This window comes from Amblyraja radiata, chromosome 13, assembly GCF_010909765.2.
Source record: "Amblyraja radiata isolate CabotCenter1 chromosome 13, sAmbRad1.1.pri, whole genome shotgun sequence".
In the NCBI taxonomy this organism is placed as follows: Eukaryota; Metazoa; Chordata; class Chondrichthyes; order Rajiformes; family Rajidae; genus Amblyraja; species Amblyraja radiata.
This window is the reverse complement of record NC_045968.1, coordinates 50,084,126-50,111,583: the sequence shown is the minus strand read 5'-3', so window position 1 is coordinate 50,111,583 and position 27,458 is coordinate 50,084,126. Positions and strand designations below refer to the sequence as shown.

Below are 27,458 nucleotides of genomic sequence, written 5' to 3'. Positions count from 1 at the left end.
TTACTAGTGTTTAAAAAATGTTGAGATTCTTTCTCCTGAAGGCCATGCCGCTTCCGGAGGGACTATAAAATCCGGAAATGTTGAGTGCCTCAGTCAGTCTCTGCAAGATGGGGGAGCGAGAGGGTCACATCTCTCAGTCTGAGCTGTGAATAACACTGAACACATGTCTACTAAACTGTGAGTGGTTTTACTGACCTCTCAGTGCCCTTAATGTGGTTTGAAAATATAGTTTGGAAATGCTAAAGCCGTTGTGCCTTTGGTTTGGAAATGCTAAAGTTGTGTTGCCTTTGGTTTGGAAATGCTAAAGCTGTGTTGCCTTTTGTTTGGAAAAGCTAAAGCTGTGTTGCCTTTGATTTGGAAATGCTAAAGGTGAGTTGCCTAATTAAAGTTGCCTTGCCTAATTAAAGTTGCTAATCTTGACCACTTCCTGTTTGCACTTTATATTGATTTTAGCTAAACGCTACCACGTACGGCTGTGATTTTTGGCCATCTTTGAGTCCCCCTCCGCCTATCAGGTGCAGAGGATTTTTCTCATTGATAAAAATGTTGAGATTCTCTCTCCTGTCAATCACGCCATTAAGGCCAGGCCCCTTCTGTTGGGAGGGGGGGAAGGACTAGAAAACCCAGAAGTGTGGGCATGGCTCAGTCTCTGCAAGATGGAGGAGGGAGAGGTCACGACTCGCTGTCTTTAGTGGCCTTGCACCCTGCTTGAAATGGTATGAAACTGCACTTGAATTTGGTGGCCTTGCACCCTGCTTGAAATAGAATTTCAAGGAATAGCCGTGAGTCAACTGCCAGCCCACCAGCCGTGAGTGAGTGAGCTGCCAGCACAACAGGCTTAAGTGACTGAGCTGCCAGCCCAAGGATCCATTTGACCCACATTGTCCATACTAGCCCTCTGGAAACCAGTCCCTTCAGCCCACAACACCCATCTTAGCGCTCCAGAAAGCCCCCCCCCCACCACACTGGCCACCAATATTGGAATTGGTAGAGAGGTGAAATATTGCATTGGGGGACAAGCCCTCCCATGTGATGCTGGGACCCAACGGGTCCCACTTAGTCTAATATTATATACATATCCAGAGCCAAAACATTTGTAGAGGGTAGCACAGCGCCAGAAATTTGGGTTCGATCCTGACTACGGGTGCTATCTGTGCGGAGCTTGTACATTCTCCCTGAGACTGGTGGGTTTTCTCTGCCTGCTCTGGTTTCCGCCCACACTACCATGACATGCAGGTTTGTAGGTTAATTGGCTTCTTTAAATTGCCCCTAGTGTTTAGCATGCGGATGTGGAATAGCATGGAATTAGTGTATGGGTGATGGATGGTCGGCGTGGATTCGATAGGATGAAGGACCTGTTCCCATATCACTAAACTCAAAATTATAGACCCCCCCCTGCTTTATGGTAATTCAGAGATCCCACAAAAAATAATTTATTTTATGAAAAGAGTAGCGACGATGGAAATAAGGATTTAGAAATTATAACCATAAAGATTTATATACTGTTTAATGCATATCATTATTTTTATATTAATGCATGGCACTGGTCATAATACACATTAATCATGCAGGGGTTTGTAAGCCATCAACACTTTCATGGCTTTCAGCATCTGCAGTTTCTTGCTGACTCTCCGCACTTTCATGGTGCTCCTCGGTAGGCGGAAGAGCAGGTTTAACTTGATGTATGGACTTCCATGGTTTTCCAGGGCAGGTACTGATGACATGAACATCTGATGTTGTGTTTACTGTAGACGGTGCACCTACTGCAAATGGTAACCAGCTGGTTATCCCCATCGCCATCTGTAGAGTGGGAAAGTTAATAATATTAAATATCTGTAATAATCACTAATTCTAGAAGTATAGACCGGTTATTTGGTTTGCCTGGAATAGAAAAGAGAATATTGTCTCATAATATCTTTGTTGATCTCATAAATGTTAATATTTTCATATTTCATTTCCATACTTCTTTACGGGATAAGATATCATTCAGCCCATCGAGTCTGTTATGCCTCACAGAGCCATTTTATTTCCCTCAACCTTTTCACCCACCTCACATTCCCATTAATTCCCTCCCCACCCACACATTTCCCCAATCCTACCACCTTCCTACGCTAGATACAATTTGCAGTGGCCCACATTCGATCACCTGTCAATACTAGTTATATGTTATCCCACGGCCTACACATTAGGGGCAATTAACCTACATATCTTCATGATCTGTGAAGAAATTAGAGAATCTGGGGGAAATCAGTCAATGCAGGAAGTTCATGCAAACTCCTCACAGGCAGCACCAGAGATTGAACTTAGGTTGTTGAAGCTGCAAGGCAGCAACTATATTCATTGCTCTGCCTGAAATATGGGTTTACAATGTTGGCAAACATACAGCAAGGCCACCAAATTCAAGTGCAGTTTCATCCCATTTCAAGTAGGGTGCAAGGCCACTAAGGACAGCGAGTCGTGTCCTCTCCCTCCTCCATCTTGCAGAGACTGAGCCACGCTCGCACTTCTCAGTTGTATAGTCCTTCCCTCCTCCCACCAGAAGGGGTGTGGCTTTCATGGTGTGATGGCAGGAGAGAGAATCTCAACATTTTTTAAACACTAATAACTCTTTTATTTTTCATCAATACAAAAAATCCTCGGCACCAGATGGGTGGAGGGGGACTCTGAGTAAGATGGCCAAAAATCACAGCCATACGTGGTAGAGCTTTATCTAAAATCAATATAAAGCGCAAACAGGAAGTGGTCAAGATTAGACTTTTAATTATATAGAAGGCAAGGCAACATTAATTAGGCATGGCAACTTTAATTATGCAAGGTAACTTTATTTAGGCAAGGCAACTTTAATTCGGCAAGGCAACTTTAATTCGGCAAGGCAACTTTAATTCGGCAAGGCAACTTTAATTCGGCTAGGCAAATTTAATTAGGCAACACAGCTTTAGCATTTCCAAACCAAAGGCAACACAGCTTTAGCATTTCCAAACCAAAGGCAACACAGCTTTAGCATTTCCAAACAAAAGGCAACACAGCTTTTGCATTTCCAAACTATATTTTCAAACCACATTAAGGGCACTGACAGGTCAGTAAAACCACTCACAGTTTAGTAGACATGTGTTCAGTATTATTCACAGCTCAGCCTGAGAGACGTGACCTTCTCGCTCCCCCATCTTGCAGAGACTGACTGAGGCACTCGACATTTCGGGGTTTTATAGTCCCTCCGGAAGGGGCTTGGCCTTCAGGAGAGAGAATCTCAACATTTTTTAAACACTAATAACTTTTATTTTTCGGGGTTTTATAGTCCCTCCGGAAGAGGCTTGGCCTTCAGGAGAGAGAATCTCAACATTTTTTAAACACTAATAACTCTTTTATTTTTCATCGATGGGAAAAATCCTCTTGTCCTGCGCAGCGGAAGGGGACTCAGATTAAGATGGCCAAAAATCACAGCCGTAAGTGGCAGTGTTTTTTTCTAAAATCAATATACAGGAAGTGATCAAGATCAGACTTTTAGTAATATAGATTATAATATGCATTATTATTGCAGAGTATTGCGCTTGGAGCAAATGGTTTTAGATTAATCACACTTTTTTTTAATTGAACAACCTACATTTAAGCCCCTGTCCCACTTATGTGTCCTTGGCATGCTAATTACGCGACCTCGTGGTCGGTACGCGAAGGTCGTGTGCGACTTTATGCGCCCGCACAGCCATCTGGAGCACGTGACGTCATTTGAAGATGGACACAAAATGCAGGAGTAACTCAGTGGGACCGGCAGCATCTCTGGAGAGAAGCAATGGGTGATGTTTCGGGTCGAGACCTTTCTTCAGTCTGAAAGAAGGGTCTTGACCCGAAACGTCATCCATTCCTTATCTCCAGAGATGCTGCCGGTCCCGCTGAATTACTCCTGCATTCTGTGTCTATCTTCAATTTTCTTGGCCCCGCTCTGGGAGTAGAGGTGGGGGAGGATCCGGACCGCAATGGCCGTGAGCCCCAGGCCGAGCTCGGCGATCGTTTGCCTGCTTCTGCTGCTGTTGGAAGTGAGACGTTGCATCGCGCCAGGGTATTGGGCCTGTCCCACTTTGGCCGTCTGTTACGTGACAGGCCGGTTGCGCGCGAAGATTTTGTTCGCTACAAAATTTCGGAGCACCGTCCGATACCGCGCACAACTCCATACCCCTCCGCGTTTCTCAGTGGGACCGGCCCCACACGGCCACACGATGCCCGTGCGCCTCAACGCAATGACGAGGTCACGTCATTTGCGTGCCAAGGACACATAAGTGGGACAGGGTCTTTAAGGGTCTCGACCCGAAACGTCACCCGTGAGTCTGTAGAAGGGTCTCGATCCGAAATGTCACTCATTCCTTCTCTCCAGGATGCTGCCTGTCCAGCTGAGATACTCCAGCATTTTGTGTCTATCTATCCATGTAAGCCTGCAAGACCCATGGGTTGTTTAAATAGTTGTTACATGATGTGCCAATGACATTTTGGACCTGAGCCCATAACGTGAAAATTTAATTGCAGCATAGAAAACCAATGAACTATAGAGAATTAATGACACACAAGGAAGCCATTCATCCCATCATGTTTGTACTGGTCAGAAAACACCTACCCAACCTAATTCCACTTTTCACTATTAGGTGCATTGTCCTGCAGGTCAGTCAGTTTAGTTTAGTTTAGTTTAGATTGGTTTAGTTTAGTTTAGTTTATAGATACAGCGCGGAAACAAGCCCTTCTGCCCACAACGTCCACGCTGACCAGCGATCCCCACACATTAACACTATCCTACACACACTAGGGACAATTTACACTTATACCAAGCAAATTAACCTACATACCTGCATATCTTTGGAATGTGAGAGGAATCCGATGATCTCAGAGAAAACCCACGCGGTCACAGGGAGAACATACACATTCCGTACAGATAGAACCCTTGGTCGGGATCAAACCCGGTCTCAGGTGCTATATGCCAGCAACACTACCGCTGCGCCACCGTGCCACCCCGTGTGTTCAAAATATGTCTCTAAGTACTGTACTTAACTTACACCCTATCCCCCTTATTTCCTCCCACATCCTAAAGATATGCAGGTTGGTGGATTAATTGACATTTGTAAAATTGCCCCCAGAGAGCAGGGAGTGGATGGGAAAGTGGAAGAACAGACTATGAATGGTGGGCATGAACACAGTGAGCAGAAGAGCCTGTTTCCATGCTGTTTATTTAAAACAACTAAATAAAACAACTACCCTGCAAACAGCTAACAACGGCCTTTTTCCTTCATCACTGTTACTTTTTTGCATATATTTTATTTATTGTTCTTTACCTCTCCTCATCATTGTCTATATCTCTCGTCTCCCTTATCCCTAACCAGTCTGAAGAATGGTCTCCACCTGAAACATCACCCATTCCTTCTCTCCAGAGATGCTGCCTGTCCCACTGCGTTGCTCCAGCTTTTCATGTCTGTCTTCAGTTTAAACCAGCATCTGCAGTTCCTTCTGACACAACTTCCTCCAATGCTTTGATTTTAAATGAAGTGAATGGGGGGATTTTTAGAAGATGCAGTAAGGAAGATGCTTAGGGAAGATTTCAATAGGCCAATGTGGTAACGGCTGATATGATGTATACTAGGTTAGGGTTAGAGGGTTGAAAATTAAAACTTACATTACCTGGATCAAACTTTCCATTCCATTTACTCTGGAGATGGAGGACATGGTGCAATGGTAAACAGCTCTAATTTACTTCTGACAACTATTTTGAAGCTCACAATTAAGTTTGATTTATAGTTCAGAGTCAATTAGCTACTTTTATTAAGTCTCAATCACAGAACCAAAAGGTTTATAACACTGATGTGGTGGTACGGATGGTAAATGTGTAGTCTAAAACCAGAGGTTGCACAGATAATACTGATGCATCGGGCTTAATCATTGTTGTACCTTGCACTGTAGGAGACCCTCTTTTCTTCATCTAAAGTCTGGCCTGGCTTTGCATGTATTTGATTGATATAATATGTGAACAAGAACTCAATGCGGTAATGTAGTTTCTTTCAGGATATCCCAAACATTTTGTAGCTCATCGAGTGTTTTCAAATGAAGGTAATGTTTTAAACTTAGGAAATGACACCCAATTCACAGACAGCAAGCTCCCACAAACAGTAATGTTATGATTAGAGTGTTTGTAGAAATCGTGATTGGAAGATACATATAAATCAGGTACCAGGGAAAACCAAAGACACAAATTGTTAGTGTAACTAAATGGATCAGGCAGCATCTACGGAGAACATGGAGAGGGTGAGGTTTTGGGTCTTCTCTTGAAGGGTTCCAACCTGAAGCATCACCTATCCATGTTCTCCAGAGATGCTGCCTGAACCGTTGATGGGAATGTGAGGTTTTCATCCCTGAATAGAAACATAGAAACATAGAAAGTAGGTGCGAGTGTAGACCACCAGGTCCGTCGAGCCCGCACCGCCATTCGCTCATGGCTGAACACTAAACAGACACACTTACCCACAAACAGTAGACACAAGACACAGAACACAAGACACTACCCTCCCCTTTATACCGCTATCACCCCTCTCCACCCCAAGAACCTCGTGATCTCCTGGGGGAGGCAAAAAAACGGATAAAAACCCAGGTCCAATTCGGGAAAAAAATCCGGGAAATTCCTCTCCGACCCCAATCCAGGCGATCGACACTTGTCCAGGAGATCACTCAGGTCTTACTATACTAACCATACCTAGGTCCATATCCCTGCCCTCTCCCCGTAGCCCCTTATCCCCTTGGCAGCTAAAAAAACATCTATTTTAGACTTAAATATATTTAACGTTTCTGCTTCCACTGCTCCCTGGGGCAGTGAATTCCATAAATTAACCACCCTCTGGGTGAAGAAGTTCTTCCTCATCTCAGTTTTAAAAGAGCCCCCCCTTATTCTGCAACTATGTCCCCTAGTTCTAGTTTCCCCGATCATTGGGAACATCCTCGGTGCATCCACCCGATCAAAGCCCCTCACGATCTTATATGTTTCAATGAGATCGCCTCTCATTCTTCTAAACTCCAAAGAGTAGAGTTCCAGCCTACTTAACCTTTCCTCATATGTCAATCCCCTCATTGCAGGAATTAATCTTGTAAACCTTCGCTGCACTGCCTCCAGGGCTAGTACATCCTTTCTTAAGTATGGACCCCAGAACTGTACACAGTATTCCAAATGTGGTCTCACTAATACTGTGTACAGCTGCAGCAAGACCTCCGTGTTTTTATACTCAATCCCCCTAGCAATAAAGGCCAAAACTCCATTGGCCTTCCTGATTGCTTGCTGCACCTGCATACTAACTTTTAGTGATTCATGTACTAATACCCCTAGATCCCTTTGCGTTGCATTACAACGCAGCTCCTCCTCATTTAGAAAATAACTTGCCCTATCATTTTTTTTCCCAAAGTGAATGACTTCACATTTATTAGTATTAAATTTCATCTGCCAAGTTGTTGCCCACTCACCTAGCTTATCTATATCCTTTTGCAGACTCTTCCTATCCTCCTCATCCCCTACTTTTCCTCCCATTTTTGTATCGTCCGCAAATTTTGATATATTACACTTGGTTCCCTCCTCCAAATCATTTATATAAATTGTGAACAACTGGGGTCCCAGCACCGACCCTTGCGGAACCCCGCTAGTTACCGGTTGCCATCCCGAGTATGAACCATTTATCCCCACTCTCTGCTTCCTATTTGTTAGCCAATCCTCTACCCATGCTAATATATTACCCCCAATCCCATAATTTTTTATTTTTAGCAATAGTCTCTTATGTGGCACCTTGTCAAAAGCCTTTTGGAAGTCCAAGTATACCACATCCACCGGTTCCCCTTTATCCACCCGGGTTGTTACTTCCTCAAAGAATTCGAGCAGATTCGTTAAACAGGACTTCCCCTTCACAAAACCATGCTGGTTCTGTCCGATGAAGTCATGTTTATCCAAGTGCCCCGTTAGTGTTTCTTTAATAATTGTCTCTAACATTTTACCCACCACCGATGTTAGACTAACCGGTCTATAGTTACCCGCCTTCTGTTTACTTCCTTTTTTAAATATAGGTGTTACATTGGCCATTTTCCAATCCACTGGGACCGTTCCTGCCTCCAGGGAGTTTTGGAAAATTATCACCAATGCATCCACAATCCCCACCGCTATCTCCCTCAAGACCCTTGGATGTAATCCATCAGGCCCAGGGGATTTATCCTCCTTCAGTCTCATTAATTTCCCTAATACCACCTCCTTGGTGATCTTAATAGTATTTAGCTCCTCCATTCCTACCGCCCCCTGTTTATCCAGTGTTGGAATATTTTTTGTGTCTTCTATGGTGAAGACTGATACAAAATACTCGTTTAATGCCTTTGCCATTTCCATGTTCCCCACCAACAACTCTCCAGTCTCACCCTCCAATGGACCAACGTTCACCTTAGCCACCCTTTTTCTTTTTATATAGCTATAAAAACTCTTACTATTAGTTTTTATGTTGTTCGCTAAATTCCTTTCATAGTCTATTTTCCCCGTCTTAATTAATCTCTTAGTTATTTTTTGCTGACCTTTAAATGCTTCCCAATCCTCTACCCTCCCACTATCTCTGGCTACCTTATATGCCCTTGCCTTCAGCCGAATACTATCCTTTATAGTTTTACTGAGCCATGGCTGACTGTTCTTACCCTTACCCCTTTTTTTCTTCATAGGAATAAATTTTTCTTGAAGGTTATACAGTAGACCCTTAAACGTACACCACTGCTCATGTACCGTCTTATTCTTGAGTCTGCTATCCCAGTCAACTTTGATCAGCTCAGTCCTCATACCTTCATAATCCCCCTTATTTAGACTAAGCACCCTAGCCTGAGTTTCAACCTGCTCCCCTTCTATTTGAATATGGAATTCGACCATATTGTGGTCACTTGTTCCCAACGAGTCCCTAACTATGACATTTTTAATTAATCCTGCTTCATTACACAGGACCAGATCCAAGATTGCCTCCCCCCTTGTCGGTTCTGTGACATACTGTTCTAGGAACCCGTCTCTAATACATTCTATAAACTCTTCCTCTAGTCTACCCTGCCCAGTTTGGTTTGCCCAATTAATATGAAAATTGAAGTCCCCCATGATTACAGCAGTTCCCTTTTTACATGCGATGACGTCAATGAATCAAGTGGACTTTTTATGACAATATGATAGTTTCACTGTCACAATAAATTATTTCATCCTTTGAATTAAGTCTGACTTGTAGGGATTGAGCATAAATTTCTGGCCAATTTAGCTATAGATTCAGCTACCATATTCCTGCTAATTTAGTTTAGTTTGGTTTTGGGCCTTTGTCCCACTTTTCTACACCAACATCCGAACACCTGTCAACACTGTTATTCCACTGCCTACACATTAGGGGCATTTTTTACAGGGGCCAATAAACCTACAAACCACATATCTTTGGGATGTGGGGGGAAGCTGCAGCACCCATGCAGTCACAGGGAGAAAGTACAAACTCCACTCAGACAGCACCCAAGGTCAGGATTGAACCTAGGTCTATGGTGCTGTGAGGTAGCGGCTCTACCTGCTGCTCAACTGTGCTCCCCTTTAAACTCTCATTAGAAATACCACATAAATTCCCTTAAAAAGTTACTGCAGCACCAAGCTCCATATTCATGCTCAATTCTGCTCAAGTGGGATTCAAAACGGGAACCTTTTGACCAAGGCTAGAATGCTTATAACTGGGCCATAGGTGCCACCAAACAATGCTAGATTCACTAGAAAAGGATATTTTTCCTGGGACAATGGATAAAAAAAACAAGTGAATGAGATAAGTTAAGTATCTTTTTTATAGAGCCGTGTGGCACCGTTTGTGTTGTATGATGCTGCGATAACCCTCTCCTTAGTCCTTGTGCCTCTAGCACTTTATCCATCAGTTGCTAATAAGTTGTTAATGAAAGGCAGCATTTCCCTCTTTGTACATAATTACAACTTGCATTAGTACGGAGATTCCATTTCATTCTATAGAGGTCCCATATCATGACTCTTTCTATAGAGGGAATATAGAGCACAAGATATTGATTAAAATCTGTGACACATCGAGATATAATGATCCTGGATGAAGGACTGCACCATAATGTCTACACAATTGTCAGGGCATTCTGTAATTGGAGAAGCATGTTGCTACGTTGATGCTCCTTAAAAAATAAACTACGGACACCCCTTGAATGATTCTTACATAGATTATTATCATTTCTGAGCAGCCTAAAGCTGAGCTGAAAGAAGACGCAATATCAGGAAATGTTGTGAGTAATACTTAAAAACCTGACAATGTCTATAGGGAAGAAAGTTGCTCAAAGGGAGACAATGGTTAAAAAAATGCAGTGCTGAGAAATCGAAAGAGGTTCAAATTCAGGAATAAATTGATTCAGTTTCTGATCTGAGTTGCTACGAACATTGAACCGATGGAATGCATGCTATTGATAGAAAAAGGAAGGGGAAGAAAATACAGTAAATCATATTATCTCAGATCTTATTGTGTCAAGGACTCCTGAGTTCCCCAGATCTAATGCTAACTCAGGATTACCTTATTTTGCATGTCAATAGACAATAGACAATAGGTGCAGGAGTAGGCCATTCGGTTCTTCGAGCCAGCACTGCCATTCAATGTGATCATGGCTGAACATCCCCAATCAGTACCCCGTTCCTGCCTTCTCCCAATATCGCCTGACTCCGCTATTTTTAAGAGCCCTATCTGGCTCTCTTGAAAGCATCCAGAGAACCTGTCTCCACCGCCCTCTGAGGAAGAGAATTCCACAGACTCACCACTCTCTGTGAGAAAAAGTGTTTCCTCTTAGACATAGAAACATAGAAATTAGGTGCAGGAATAGGCCATTCGGCCCTTCGAGCCTGCACCACCATTCAATATGATCATGGCTGATCATCCAACTCAGTATCCCGTACCTGCTTTCTCTCCATACCCTCTGATCCCCTTAGCCACAAGGGCCACATCTAACTCCCTCTTAAATATAGCCAATGAACTGGCCTCGACTACCCTCTGTGGCAGAGAGTTCCAGAGATTCACCACTCTCTGTGTGAAAAAAGTTCTTCTCATCTCGGTTTTAAAGGATTTCCTCCTTATCCTTAAGCTGTGACCCCTTGTCCTGGACTTCCCCAACATCGGGAGCAATCTTCCTGCATCTAGCCTGTCCAACCTCTTAAGAATTTTGTAAGTTTCTATAAGATCCCCTCTCAATCTCCTAAATTCTAGAGAGTATAAACCAAGTCTATCCAGTCTTTCTTCATAAGACAGTCCTGACATCCCAGGAATCAGTCTAGTGAACCTTCTCTGCACTCCCTCTATGGCAATAATGTCCTTCCTCAGATTTGGAGACCAAAACTGTACGCAATACTCCAGGTGTGGTCTCACCAAGACCCTGTACAACTGCAGTAGAACCTCCCTGCTCCTATACTCAAATCCTTTTGCTATGAAAGCTAACATCCCATTCGCTTTCTTCACTGCCTGCTGCACCTGCATGTTCACTTTCAATGACTGGTGTACCATGACACCCAGGTCTCGCTGCATCTCCCCTTTTCCTAGTCGGCCACCATTTAGATAATAGTCTGCTTTCCTGTTTTTGCCACCAAAATGGATAACCTCACATTTATCCACATTATACTGCATCTGCCAAACATTTGCCCACTCACCCAGCCTATCCAAGTCACCTTGCAGTCTCCTAGCATCCTCCTCACAGCTAACACTGCCCCCCAGCTTAGTGTCATCCGCAAACTTGGAGATATTGCCTTCAATTCCCTCATCCAGATCATTAATATATATTGTAAATAGCTGGGGTCCCAGCACTGAGCCTTGCGGTACCCCACTAGTCACTGCCTGCCATTGTGAAAAGGACCCGTTTATTCCTACTCTTTGCTTCCTGTTTGCCAGACAGTTCTCTATCCACATCAATACTGAACCCCCAATGCCGTGTGCTTTAAGTTTGTAAACTAATCTCTTATGTGGGACCTTGTCGAAAGCCTTCTGGAAGTCCAGATACACCACATCAACTGGTTCTCCCCTATCCACGCTACTAGTTACATCCTCGAAAAATTCTATAAGATTCGTCAGACATGATTTACCTTTTGTAAATCCATGCTGACTTTGTCGAATGATTTCACCACTTTCCAAATGTGCTGCTATCCCATCTTTAATAACTGACTCTAGCAGTTTCCGCACTACCGATGTTAGACTAACTGGTCTGTAATTCCCCGTTTTCTCTCTCCCTCCCTTCTTAAAAAGTGGGGTTACGTTTGCTACCCGCCAATCCTCAGGAACTACTCCAGAATCTAAAGAGTTTTGAAAGATTATTACTAATGCATCCACTATTTCTGGAGCTACTTCCTTAAGTACTCTGGGATGCAGCCTATCTGGCCCTGGGGATTTATCGGCCTTTAATCCATTTAATTTACCCAACACCACTTCCCGGCTAACCTGGATTTCACTCAATTCCTCCAACTCCTTTGACCCGCGGTCCCCTGCTATTTCCGGCAGATTATTTATGTCTTCCTTAGTGAAGACGGAACCAAAGTAGTTATTCAATTGGTCCGCCATATCCTTGTTCCCCATGATCAACTCACCTGTTTCTGACTGCAAGGGACCTACATTTGTTTTAACTAATCTCTTTCTTTTCACATATCTATAAAAAGTTTTGCAGTCAGTTTTTATGTTCCCTGCCAGTTTTCTTTCATAATCTATTTTTCCTTTCCTAATTAAGCCCTTTGTCCTCCTCTGCTGGTCTCTGAATTTCTCCCAGTCCTCCGGTATGCTGCTTTTTCTGGCCAATTTGTATGCATCATCCTTCGCTTTGATACTATCCCTGATTTCCCTTGTTATCCACGGATGCACTACCTTCCCTGATTTATTCTTTTGCCAAACTGGGATGAACAATTTTTGTAGTTCATCCATGCAGTCTTTAATTGTCTTCCATTGCATATCCACCGTCAACCCTTTTAGAATTAATTGCCAGTCAATCTTGGCCAATTCACGTCTCATACCCTCAAAGTTACCTTTCTTTAAGTTCAGAACCATTGTTTCTGAATTAACAATGTCACTCTCCATCCTAATGAAGAACTCAACCATATTATGGTCACTCTTGCCCAAGGGGGCACGTACAACAAGACTGCTAACTAACCCTTCCTCATTACTCAATACCCAGTCTAAAATAGCCTGCTCTCTTGTTGGTTCCTCTACATGTTGATTTAGATAACTATCCCGCATACATTCCAAAAAATCCTCTTCCTCAGCACCCCTGCCAATTTGATTCACCCAATCTATATGTAGATTGAAGTCACCCATTATCACGGTTTTGCCTTTGTCGCACGCATTTCTAATTTCCTGTTTGATACCATCTCCAACTTCACTACTACTGTTAGGTGGCCTGTACACAACACCCACCAGCGTTTTCTGCCCCTTAGTGTTTCCGTTCTAAATGGCTTACTCCTTATTCTTAAACTGGGGCCCCTGGTTCTGGACTTCCCCAACATTGGGAACATGTTTCACGCTCTAGCATGTCCAAACCCTTAACAATTTTATATGTCTCAATGAGATCCCCTCTCATACTTCTAAACTCCAGAGTGTACACGCCCAGCTGCTCCATTGTCTCAGCATATTACAGTCCCACCCAAGAATGGGACTCACTATCAAAACATGGAGGGGACGGGGGACACAATCTTTTGGCGGCCACGCGCACATGCGCACACTCATACACGCGCGCGAGGCTTCGGAAGGCTCAACCCAGTGCTAAATGCAGCTCAACTTCCTGTCTCACCGGGTTAACCAACAGCCCTGTCTGGACTGACGGGATACCAGCGCTGCTTCTCCGCGCTGGCCATATTTTCCGCAAGCCCAGATGTCGCCCACCTCTCAAAACATGGGGGGGGGTCGTGTCCCCTCTGGCCCCCACCATGGCATTAACCATGTAAACCTACGCTGCACTCCCTCAATAGCAAGAATGTCCTTCCTCAAATTAGGAGACCAAAACTGCACACAATACTCCAAGTGTGGTCTCACTAGGGCTCTGTACAACTGCAGAAGGATCTCTTTGCTCCTATATTCGATTCCTCTTGTTATAAAGGCCAACATGCCATTCGCTTTTTTCACTGCCTGCTGTACCTGCATGCTTACTTTCATAGACTGATGAACAAGGACCCCAGATGCCGTTGTACTTCCCCCTTCCCAACTTGACGCCATTTAGATAGTAATCTGCCTTCCTGTTTTTGCTACCAAAGTGGATAACCTCACATTTATCCGCATTAAACTTCATCTGCCATGCCACTCTCCCAACCTGTCCAAGTCACCCTGCATTCTCATAGCATCCTCCTCACAGTTCATACTGCCACCCAGCTTTATGTCATCTGCAAATTTGCTAATGTTACTTTGAATCCATTCATCCAAATCATTGATGTATATTGCAAATAGCTGCGGTCCCACCACCGAGCCTTGCGGTACCCCACTAGTCATTGCCTGCCATTCTGAAAGGGACCCGTTAATCCCTACTCTTTGTTTCCTGTCTGCCAACCACTTCTCTATCCATGTCAGCACTCTACCCCCAATACCATCTGCCCTAATTTTGCCCATTAATCTCCTATGTGGGGCCTTATCAAATGCTTTCTGAAAGTCCAGGTACACTACATCCACTGGCTCTCCCTTGTCCATTTTTCTAGTTACATCTTCAAAAAATTCCAGAAGATTATTCAAGCATGATTTCCCCTTCGTAAATCCATGCTGACTCGGACGGATCCTGTTACTGCTATCCAAATGTTCGGCTATTTCATCTTTTATAATAGACTCCAGCATCTTCCCCACCACCGATGTCAGGCTGACTGATCTATAATTCCCTGTTTTCTCTCTCTCGCCTTCCTTAAAAAATGGGATAACATTAGCTACCCTCCAATCCACAGGAACTGATCCTGAATCTATAGAACATTGGAAATTTATCACCAATGCATCCACAATTTCGAGAGCCACTTCCTTAAGTACCCTGGGATGCAGACCATCAGGCCCTGGGGATTCATCAGCCTTCAGTCCCATCAGTCTACCCAACAGCATTTCCTGCCTAATGTGGATTTCTTTCAGTTCCTCCGTCACCCCAGATCCTCTGGCCACTTCTATATCAGGAAGATTGTTTATGTCCTCCTTGGTGAAGACAGATCCAAAGTACCTGTTCAACTCATCTGCCATTTCCTTTTTCCCCATAATAAATTCACCTTTTTCAGTCTTCAAGGGTCCAACTTAGGTCTTAACTTATTCTTTCCTCTTCACATACCTAAAGAAGCTTATACTATTCTGCTTCATATTCTTGGCTAGCTTACCTTCGTACCTCATCTTTTCTCCCCATCTTTTTGGTTATCTTCTGTTGTTCTTTAAACATTACCCAATCCTCTTGTTTCCCGGTCATCTTTGCTACGTTGTACATCTTCGCTTTAATTTTTATACTGTCCCTGATGTCCCTTGTCAGCCATGGTCGCCCCTTTCTCCCCTTGGAATCTTTCTTCCTCCTAGGAATGAACTGATCCTGCACCTTCTGTATTATTCCTAGAAATACCTGCCATTTTTGTTCCACTGTCATCCCTGCTAGTGTATCTTTCCAGTCAACTTTGGCCAGCTCCTCCCTCATGGCCTCATAGTCCCCTTTATTCAACTGTAACACTGACACCTCCTATCCACTCTTCTCCCTCTCCAATTGCAAATGTCAGTCGGACTCCAGACTCATTATTGCAGAATAACTTGAAATACTCACACAAAATACAGTCAATTGAATGAGGCAAGGGAAAGCCGATGGAACATGTTGTCCATCGTTTGAAAGGAGGGAATGAAGTTAGGAAAATAAACGTGTGAACGGTTAGTTGTGGGAAACAAGAAATGACGGCTGAATTGAAGGTCCTATAATATTTTCCATATTAAAGATGCTTTGACCAACCATCTCTGTCTCATTTGAACTGTATTCGTTTTTCTAAATGCATGAAAAGGCAATTGTTTGTCCACCTGAAAAAAATTTTAGTAGCTTCCTTCATTAATTTGTCATTTGACAAAATAACTGTTGCTTGAGATTTAATCGTAGAAGGCTGCTCTAGATGGATAGATCTCATGTGGTCTAGGGAGAGCTAGATGAATGGATAGAGAATAGACTTCTTGGAAGGAAGCAGGGGATGATGGTGGAGGGTTGTTTAATGGAGTGAAGGCCTGCAACTAGACGGGTGCATCAAGGATTGGTACTGGGCTGATTGCAGTCTGTGGTTTATTGCAATGATTTAGATGAGAATGGATAAGGCATAATGCATAAGTAAGTTCACAGATTACATTGAAGTGGGTTGCATTGTAGATGGCGAAAATCATTAATACAAATTACAGCAGGATCTTGATCAGGTGGAATAATGGTTGATGGAACTTAATGCATTTTAGTACGAGGTTTTGCATTTTGGGAAGTCAAATCAGGGCAGGACCTTTACAGTGAATGGCAGGGCCCTGGCGAGTAACATAGAAACATAGAAAATAGGTGCAGGAGTAGGCCATTCGGCCCTTCGAGCCTGCCCTGCCATTTAATATGATCATGACTGATCATCCAACTCAGTATCCTGTACCTGTCTTCTCTCCATACCGCCTGATCCCTTTAGCCACAAGGGCCACATCTAACTCCTTCTTAAATATAGCCAATGAACTGGCCTCAACTACCTTCTGTGACAGAGAATTCCACAGATTCACCACATCAATCTTCTAAATTCAAGCGAGTACAAGCCAAGTCTATCCAGTCTTTCTTCATATGAAAGTCCTGCCATCCCAGGAAACAGTCTGGTGCACCTTCTCTGTACTCCTTCTATGGCAAGAATGTCTTTCCTCAGATTAGGAGACCAAAACTGTACACAATACTCCAGGTGTGGTCTCACCAAGGCCCTGTACAACTGCAGTGGAACCTCCCTGCTCCTATACTCAAATCCTTTTGCTATGAATGCTAACATACCATTCTCTTTCTTCACTGCCTGGTGCACCTGCATGCCTACTATCAATGATTGGTGTACCATGACACCCAGGTCTCGTTGCATCTCCCCCTTTCCTTATCGGCCACCTTTCAGATAATAGTCTACTTTCCTGTTTTTGCCACCAAATTCCCTCGTCCAAATCATTAATATATATTGTAAATAGCTGGGGTCCCAGCACTGAGCCTTGCGGTACCCCACTAGTCACTGCCTGCCATTCTGAAAAGGACCCGTTTACTCCTACTCTTTGCTTCCTGTCTGCCAGCCAGTTCTCTATCCACATCAATACCAAACCCCCAATACCGTGTGCTTTAAATTTGCATACCAATCTCTTATGTGGGACCTTATCGAAAGCTTTCTGAAAGTTTAGATATAACACATCCACTGGTTCTCCCTTATCCACTCTACTAGTTACATCCTCAAAAAATTCTATAAGATTTGTCAAACATGATTTACCTTTCATAAATCCATGCTGACTTTGTCCAATGATTTCACCACTTGCCAAATGTGCTGCTATCCCATCTTTAATAACTGGGATATACTGGCCCCCCCTCCTCTTCAACATCTACACCAATGACCAACCACTTCCCCCACAATGCCGCCGCTTCATCTATGCTGATGACCTCTGCATCACCACCCAACAGGAGAACTTCCAGAAGATCGAGTCTGTCCTGGAAAGCGCCCTCCAAGAGATGACAACCTACTACAATAACAACCACCTGAAACCCAACCCATCAAAAACCCAACTATGCAGCTTCCATCTTAAATATCGAGATGCAGGAAAACAACTGAGCGTCTCATGGGATGGCCACAAACTCTCCAACCACTTCCACCCCGTGTACCTCGGAGTCACATCGACAGGACACTCTCTTTCAAAACCCACCTTCAGAACACCAAAGCCAAGGTCAACTCTCGCAACAACATCCTGCGCAAACTGGTAAACTCAAAGTGGGGCGCTGATCCACCAAACATCCGTGCAACTGCCCTAGCCCTGTGCTTCTCCACAGCTGAATACGCGTGCTCAAGCTGGAGCCGCTCCCACCACACCAAACTGGTTGACACAGCCCTCAACGACACCTGCCGCATTATCACGGGATGCATAAAGACAACGCCAGTCCCGTTCCTCTACGCCCTAGCTGGTATTGCCCCCCCCCCCCCCCATATCAGACGATCCATCGTCGCCCAAGACGAGCGGAGAGCACAGGAGATCGATACCAGGCACCCCCTGCACGGACACACAGCACCTCCACCCCGACTGAAATCCAGAGCCAGTTTCTTGCAGACAGTCCCACCTCTCCAGACAACCAAAGAAACAGCAAGGACCAACATCTGGAAAGATGAATGGAACCAGCTCAACACACGAGCCCACGACTGGATGGAGAGAGGAATCACTCCGACTGAATGCCTCGCCAGCGTGCACGACCTCCCATGGCCAACCTGGAAGACCCTCAACAGATTACGAGTGGAGCAGGGGAGGTGCAAAGCACTTATGAAAGCATGGAACTACCAGGCAGAAGACACATGCAGCTGTGGAGCAGTACAGACAATGTCCCACCTACTGGAGTGTGACGATGCCCCCCAGTGCAGCCCCCAGGACCTGGCTGAACCAACCCGACCAGCTGTGACCTGCGCCAGATACTGGCAGAACGACATCTGAGATTGCAACGGACTTGAAGAAGAAGAATCTTTAACAACTGACTCGAGCATTTTCCCCACTACCGATGTTAGACTAACTGGTCTGTAATTCCCCGTTTTCTCTCTCCCTGCCTTTTTAAAAAGTTGGGTTACATTAGCTACCCTCCAATCCTCAGGAACCAATCCTCAATCAATATGATCAAGGCTGATCATCCAACTCAGTATCCTGTACCTGTCTTCTCTCCATACCGCCTGATCCCTTTATCCACAAGGGCCACATCTAACTCCCTCTTAAATATAGCCAATGAACTGGCCTCAACTACCTTCTGTGGCAGAGAATTCCACAGATTCACCACATCAATCTTCTAAATTCAAGCGAGTACAAGCCAAGTCTATCCAGTCTTTCTTCATATGAAAGTCCTGCCATCCCAGTGAACCTTCTCTGTACTCATTATCAAGAATGCCTTTCCTCAGATTAGGAGATCAAAACTAAAACCAAAATTAGTACACAATACTCCAGGTGTGGTCTCACCAAGGCCCTGTACAACTGCAGTGGAACCTCCGTGCTCCTATACTCAAATCCTTTTGCTATGAATGCTAACATACCATTCGCTTTCTTCACTGCCTGGTGCACCTGCATGCCTACTATCAATGACTGGTGTACCATGACACCCAGGTCTCGTTGCATCTCCCCTTTTCCTAATCGGCCACCATTCAGGTAATAGTGTACTTTCCTGTTCTTGCCACCAAGTGGATAACCTCACATTTATCCACATTGTACTGCATCTGCCATGCATTTGCACACTCACCCAACCTATCCAAGTCACCTTGCAGCCTCCTAGCATCCTCCTCACAGCTAACACTGCCCCCCCCCCCCCCCCACCTTTGTGTCATCCGCAAACTTGGAAATGTTGCATTCAATTCCCTTGTCCAAATCATTAATATATATTGTAAATAGCTGGGGTCCCAGCACTGAGCCTTGCGGTACCCCACTAGTCACTGCCTGCCATTCTGAAAAGGACCCGTTTACTCCTATTCTTTGCTTCCTGTCTGCCAGCCAGTTCTCTATCCACATCAATACCAAACCCCCAATACCGTGTGCTTTAAGTTTGCATACCAATCTCTTATGTGGGACCTTATTGAAAGCCTTCTGAAAGTTTAGATATAACACATCCACTGGTTCTCCCTTATCCACTATACTAGTTACATCCTCAAAAAATTCTATAAGATTCGTCAGACATGATTTACCTTTCATAAATCCATGCTGACTTTGTCCAATGATTTCACCACTTGCCAAATGTGCTGCTATCCCATCTTTAATAACTAACTCGAGCATTTTCCCCACTACCGATGTTAGATTAACTGGTCTATAATTCCCCGTTTTCTCTCTCCCTCCCTTTTTAAAAAGTGGGGTTACATTAGCTACCCTCCAATCCTCAGGAACTGCTCCAGAATCTAAAGAGTTTTGAAAAATTATCACTAATGCATCCACTATTTATGGGGCTACTTCCTTAATTACTTTGGGATGGAGCCTATCTGGCCCTGAGGATTTATCGGCCTTTAATCCATTCAATTTACCTTACACCACTTCCCGACTAACCTGGATTTCACTCAGTTCCTCCATCTCATTTGACCCCCGGTCCCCTGCTATTTCCGGCAGACTATTTATGTCTTCCTTAGTGAAGACAGAACCAAAGTAGTTATTCAATTGGTCTGCCATGTCCTTGTTCCCCATGATCAATTCACCTGTTTCTGACTGCAATGGACCTACATTTGTTTTAACTAATCTTTTTCTCTTCACATATCTATAAAAACTTTTGCAGTCAGTTTTTATGTTCCCTCCCAATTTTCTTTCATAATCTATTTTCCCTTTCCTAATTTAGCCCTTTGTCCTCCTCTGCTTGACTGAATTTCTCCCAGTCCTCTGGTAGGCTGCTTTTCCTGGCTAATTTGTAGGCTTTATCTTTTGTTTTGATATTATCCCTAATTTCCCTTGTTATCCACGGATGCACTACCTTCCCTGATTTATTCTTTTGCCAAACTGGGATGAACAATTGTTGTAGTTCATCCATGCAGTCTTTAAATACCTTCCATTGCATATCCACCGTCAACCCTTTCAGAATCAATTGCCAGCCTATCTTGGCCAATTCACGTCTCATACCCTCAAAGCTACCTTTCTTTAAGTTCAGAACCCTTGTTTCTGAATTAACTATGTCACTCTCCATCCTAATGAACAACTCAACCATTTAATGTCACTTTTGCCCAAGGGGCCACGCACAACAAGACTGCTAACTAACCCTTCCTCATTACTCAATACCCAGTCTAGAATAGCCTGCTCTCTCGTTGGTTCCTCTACATGTTGGTTTAGAAAACTATCTCGCATACATTCCAAGAAATCCTCTTCCTCAGCACCCTTGCCAATTTGATTCACCCAATCGATATGTAGATTGAAGTCACCCATTATAACTGTTTTGCCTTTGTTGCATGCATTTCTAATTTATTGTTTGATGCCATCCCCAACTCCACTACTACTGTTAGGTGGCCTGTACACAACTCCCACTAGCGTTTTCTGCCCCTTGGTGTTTCGCAGCTCTACACATATCGATTCCACATCCTCCAAGCTAATGCCCTTCCTTTATATTGCGCTAATCTCCTCTCTAACCCGCAACACTACCCCACCTCCTTTTCCTTTCTGTCTATCCCTCCTGAATATTGAATATCCCTGGATGTTCAGCTCCCAGCCTTGGTCACCCTGGAGCCATGTCTCCATGATCCCAACTATATCATAGTCATTAATAGCTATCTGCACATTCAACTCATCCACCTTATTATGAATGCTCCTTGCATTGAAACACAAAGCATTCAGGCTTGTTTTTACAACACTCTTACCCCTTATACAATTATGTTAAAAAGTGGCCCTTTGAAAAGAGTATTGTAGAGTAGAGGGATCTAGCAGTGCAGGTACCTAGTTTCCTGAAAATTGCATCAGAAATGGATCGGGTGGTCAAGAAGGCTTTTGCCACATTGGCCTTCATCAGTCAGTCTATTGAGTATAGAAGTCGGGATGTTATGTAACCGTTTAAAATATATTGGTCAGGCCGCATGCAGAGTATTGTGTTCAGTTTTGGTCACCCTGCCTATGAAGGATATTGTTAAGCTGGAAAGAGTGCAGAGAAGATTCAGAAGGAAGTTGCCAGGACTTGAGGGCCTGAGCTATAGGGAGAGGTTGCACAGGCTCTGGCTTTATTCCTTGGAACACAGGAGGCTGAGGTGTGATTTTAGAGCCTTATGATCTTATACACCTCTTAGATCATGAGGCTTTTAGATTCCAGTTGGGATTGAGATTAGAGTTGAGATTCCAGAACCAGGGGACAGGGGTTTAAGGTGAGAAGGGAAATAATTAATAGGAACCTGAGGGGCATTTTTTTCACTCAGAGGGTGGTGGGTATATGGAAAGAGCTGACAGATAAGGCTGTTGATGCAGGTACAATAACAACATTTAAAAGAGATTTGTACAGGTACATGGATAAAAAAGGTTTAAAGGGATATAGGCCAAATGCGGGCAGGTTGGGCTAGTGTAGATGGGGCACTTTGGTCAGCATGGGAGAATTGGGTTGAAGGGCCTATATCTATGTAGTATAATTATGATTCTTTGACTCCATTATGTATATCTTCAGTGCCAAAGATAATCTCAGAATAGGCAGAGAGTTGGTGGGTAAAATTTCAGTGGGGGGGGGAATTAGGATAAAATAGCATTAACAGAAGTACCACTAAAGCCATAGCATTGCAGAATGCCTAACATTCCTCATGACAATGTACGTACAAGGAGAGAGGTGGGAAAAGGGCAGGGGTGACTGTATTCAAAGCCCAATGCAAGAACATGGGGAGAAAATGGAAGTATTCAACAATTAACCCTCATTTGCTATTAAAAAAAACAAGCGTTGCCTTGTTTTCATCTTGCCGGAAATTGAACCAGTTGGTGTCTATCAAGCTGACAAGTTAAATATCCTAATATTAATCGGATACACCACACACCTTTGAAATGTTGCCAAAGGTACAATTCATGCAGAAGTTAACACGGTGAACAAAGAATGTATATTAAGATTACCTCTGCTTCAGGCATGGGATCACAGGACACAGTTCCAGAGGCATAACTTAACCAGAGCATTTCATGTAAAGTTGAAGAGCAGTGCAGCTGGAAAACAAAATATATTGTTTCTTCTTTTCAAAAAAAAACAATCCAACCATGTAATAGTTCAGATCTAAGTTCCACAAATGGTGCCCGTGTTAAAATGCTTATGTTGACTTTTAGGACAATTAATAACTTCATTGGCACTAACCAAAGAAATTAATCTCCTTAATATTAACTGGGACAGCTTGCCAGTGTTATAGTATTTTGTTTTTCATTTAATGTGAGAAAATCTATTGAATAAAATCATGCTGTAATAAAGATAAATGACATACGTTTTTGCTGAAGAAACATGAGTGAATATGCTAATATGCAAATACAAATTGCCTTTATTGTCATTCAAACAGACAGAGGTTGGAACAAAATTTCGTTCCCTGCAGTTATAACAGTAAAATAACCATAAAACACAATTAGTACAGTTTCACACAAACATCCATCACAGTGAATCTCAAAACACCTCCTCACTGTGATGGAAGACAAAAGTCTTATCTATTCCCTGTTCACATCAAGGCGATCAAGGTTCCTGATGTTAAAGCCCCCGGCGGGCGTTGGTAAGTCACGCGGTCGATTAAGCCACACCGAGCGATGTAAGGCCCTGCGACGGGCCGACTCAAACCCCGCGATTCTGAGCGGGCGAAGTTGCCGTTGAGGGAGCTCTCGGAAATGGGTCTCCCACCAGGGATTTGCGAGCTCCCGATTTTACCGTCCACAGTGCCTGCGGCCGTGGCGTCCGAAGCTCCGCAGTCGGGTCGCCGCCGCCGCCGCGCCACTTCAGCTCACCTCACCTCAGTCAGCTCCGCGATGGTAAGGCCTCTGAGGCTCCACAATGTTAGGCCCCAGCAAGACGGAGACATGACAAGGAAAAGGTCGTGTCTCCATTCAAGGAACAGATTAAAAAGTTAAAAGTTCCCCCCCCCCCTCCCCCCACACACATATACATAACTAAAAATAAACCGAAAACATACTCTAACAAGACGAAAAAAAAGAAAAAAAGGCAGACGGACTGCAGGTGAGCCACAGCCACAAGGCGCCGCCACACACACTAATATAGACTAAATGAAGGAGATCATTCATCTTAAGGTTGGCCTTTCAGAAACCAAAATCTTTCCAGACTTCACTGAGACTTGGTTACTTGGTCGTGTCACCGGTACATATCAAGTAGGATTACAATGTGGATTTTTGTCTGCTTTGCAACTTGCACTCAGTCTGAATGGTTGTGTAATGTTATGCTAAATCAAGAGGTGATCCTTGTTCCACATTTCTGCAAACCTAGATTTTGTTCTTCTTCAGAAGTACCGCTGTGAACCAAATCATTTCCACAAATACGCATATGGCTGTGGAGCGCGCTTCAGTAAAGTGTAACTTGCCACAACTTCCTCCAGCTGGCAAACAGGGTAATAGTAGACAACCCATAATGAACCACAATTTTTGTAGGATGAACTATCCAGCACCATTACAAACGTCTGATTAAAAGGAATTTATCACTGGAAAGGATAATGGACATTTTAATGCTAATCCTTAGTTACCATGGATACACGGAGGACAGTCTTCTTCTTGAATTACTATTCATTTTGTTGTCTTGCTTTGAGATCAAGCAACTTGTTTCTTCCCAGTTTCTTCCCAACTGTTATCAGACAACTGAATCATCTTACCACAACTAGAGATTAGTGCTGAACTACTATCTACCTCTTTGATGACCCTTGGACTATACTTGATTGGACTTTGCTGGCTTTACCTTGCACTAAATTTGATTCCCTTATCTTGTATCTATACATTGTAAATGCATTGAATGTAATCATGTATTGTCTTTCTGCTGACTGGTCAGCATGCACCAACAGCTTTTCACTGTACCTCAGTCCGTGTGACAATAAATGAAGCTGAAACTGAAACTGGCTAGATTCATTTGAGACAGTGAAGAGCTAGCCATGCTAAAAGGAACTGTAGTGAGCTAATGTAGAACAAGATTGCATTAATAAACACACTAGGTTATTATGACAACTGGATGTGGGAAATTTATTGCCCCATTTATTGATATATTGATTTTATTTTTAAATATCTTGAAAATTCCCAAACAGCTACAAAACGATTGGTTGTTCTGAACCAATGAAGGAATCTAAATTGGATAGTGCTGGAAAACAGGTTCTGATGAAATGCTATTAGGCACTGTTCAGAAGACAACAATTAAATAATTATAGATGTTCTTGTGCAAGTGGTCTACAGAACAATCATGTCTTGACAAGACAAGTCAAGGCAGCCAACAAAACAATACAGAGGTTTATCTTCAAATACTTACCTTTGCACCGTTAACGATGAAAGGGCATTGAATAATGTCCTCATCAGCTACAGCGGGATCTTTACTACATTCAGTCTCCTGCATCCTGAATGCCATTCTGTACATCATTCCAGCCACCACCTGAATGTAAACAGTATTAACAGTAGAGTATTAGTAGGGGAAACATAATTGCTGCCCAATATCATTATTCCAATAGTCTTCATTTTACTTCCTTGTTTAATTTTTCACACATCCTTTATATAAAATATATTATAGTTGCACATAATGTAGAAATTTCCTTTTGGGACAACAAATACCTCTGACCAAAAAATGAACAGGATTTGTGTGTTTTAATTCTCATTAACAAAACCATTGGGAGGAAAATGGTCTGGTTCTTTAATAAAATAGTCTGGTTCATTTCTCCTATTAAGAATGAGGTTGCAAAGTAATTCGATACAAAAAAGTTGCCAGAGGTTTGCAAAATGCTGTAAATCTAATGCTAGGTCAGTAGTTAATTTTAAATATGTGGTTGACAGAGTTTCATTACCAAAGAGTTTTAATAGAAGTGGCACAATGGTTGCTAATAATCCTTTACCTCATTGGACTTTGGAACAGGTTCAAGGGGCTAAATGTCTCTCATCTGTTCGTATTCTTTCATAAGAAAATTGGAAAATTCATATGATTTGAACTAAATGACTCAAAATTTGAATGAAAATAACACGATAATTGATACATTTGAGAATAAAAGACTAACCTGACTGGTTAAGTTGTACACCTCAGCAATACGGAAGTAATTTTCGTAAGTGCTGTTACTGTTGAAGGTTTTGATAGCATGGGCACCTGCTTTTTTTGCTGCAGAATCATCAGTTGGCTCTGGTTCTCTACATCCAAGGCATATTCTACTTGCTGGGAAGCAATTCACAGATGGTTAGACTACAAACAAGCAAGTGCCGTAAATAAAATTATAATGGAAACAACAATGAATTTTCCCAGTATGATAACAGATAATTACATCAGCTCCCTAAAGGAGTAATTCCCTATTTTCTATTCGCCTATTTTCTTCTCCATAAATTATAGGGATTTTTATATTCAAAACGTGATCTGCTTGTCATTTGAAGTTGAGTGGGAGATCTGCTTCCATTATAACCATATAACCATATAACAATTACAGCACGGAAACAGGCCATCTCGACCCTTCTAGTCCGTGCCGAACACGTATTCTCCCCTAGTCTCATATACCTGCGCTCAGACCATAACCCTCCATTCCTTTCCCGTCCATATAACTATCCAATTTATTTTTAAATGATAAAAACGAACCTGCCTCCACCACCTTGACTGGAAGCTCATTCCACACAGCCACCAGTCTCTGAGTAAAGAAGTTCCCCCTCATGTTACCCCTAAACTTCTGTCCCTTAATTCTCAAGTCATGTCCCCTTGTTTGAATCTTCCCTACTCTCAGTGGGAAAAGCTTATCCACGTCAACTCTGTCTATCCCTCTCATCATTTTAAAGACCTCTATCAAATCCCCCCTTAACCTTCTGCACTCCAAAGAATAAAGCCCTAACTTGTTCAACCTTTCTCTGTAACTTAGTTGCTGAAACCCAGGCAACATTCTAGTAAATCTCCTCTGTACTCTCTCTATTTTGTTGACATCCTTCCTATAAGTAGGCGACCAAAATTGTACACCATACTCCAGAATTGGCCTCACCAATGCCTTGTACAATTTTAACATTACATCCCAACTTCTATACTCAATGCTCTGATTTATAAAGGCCAGCACACCAAAAGCTTTCTTTACCACCCTATCTACATGAGATTCCACTTTCAGGGAACTGTGCACAGTTATTCCCAGATCCCTCTGTTCACCTGCATTCTTCAATTCCCTACCATTTACCATGTACGTCCTATTTTGATTTGTCCTGCCAAGATGTAGCATCTCACACTTATCAGCATCAAACTCCATCTGCCATCTTTCAGCCCACTCTTCCAACTGGCATAAATCTCTCTGTAGACTTTGAAAATCTACTTCATTATCCACAACCCCACCTATCTTAGTATCATCTGCATACTTACTAATCCAATTTACCACACCATCATCCAGATCATTGATGTACATGACAAACAACAGTGGACCCAACACAGATCCCTGTGGCACCCCACTAGTCACTGGCCTCCAACCTGACAAACAACCATCCACCATTACTCTCTGGCATCTCCCATTCAGCCACTGTTGAATCCATCTTGCTAATCCACCATTAATACCCAACAATTGAACCTTCTTAACCAACCTTCCGTGAGGAACCTTGTCAAAGGCCTTACTGAAGTCCATATATACAACATCCACTGCTTTA

General features: G+C 43.2%; 1 protein-coding gene across 1 annotated transcript in view; it reads right to left on the bottom strand.

Annotated features, from left to right (window-relative positions):
* Window positions 1–1,490: 1,490 nt before the first annotated feature.
* LOC116980008 (T-kininogen 1-like) overlaps window positions 1,491–27,458 on the bottom strand; it is a 34,858-nt gene continuing 8,890 nt past the window's right edge. Inside the window, exons 4-7 of the mRNA XM_033032065.1 lie at window positions 25,862–26,013; window positions 25,129–25,248; window positions 22,755–22,841; window positions 1,491–1,800 (exon numbers count right to left, since the gene is read on the bottom strand). Coding sequence (XP_032887956.1) covers window positions 1,564–1,800; window positions 22,755–22,841; window positions 25,129–25,248; window positions 25,862–26,013 — 596 coding nt within the window. The 3' untranslated portion in view covers window positions 1,491–1,563. The remainder of the gene's footprint in view (window positions 1,801–22,754; window positions 22,842–25,128; window positions 25,249–25,861; window positions 26,014–27,458) is intronic.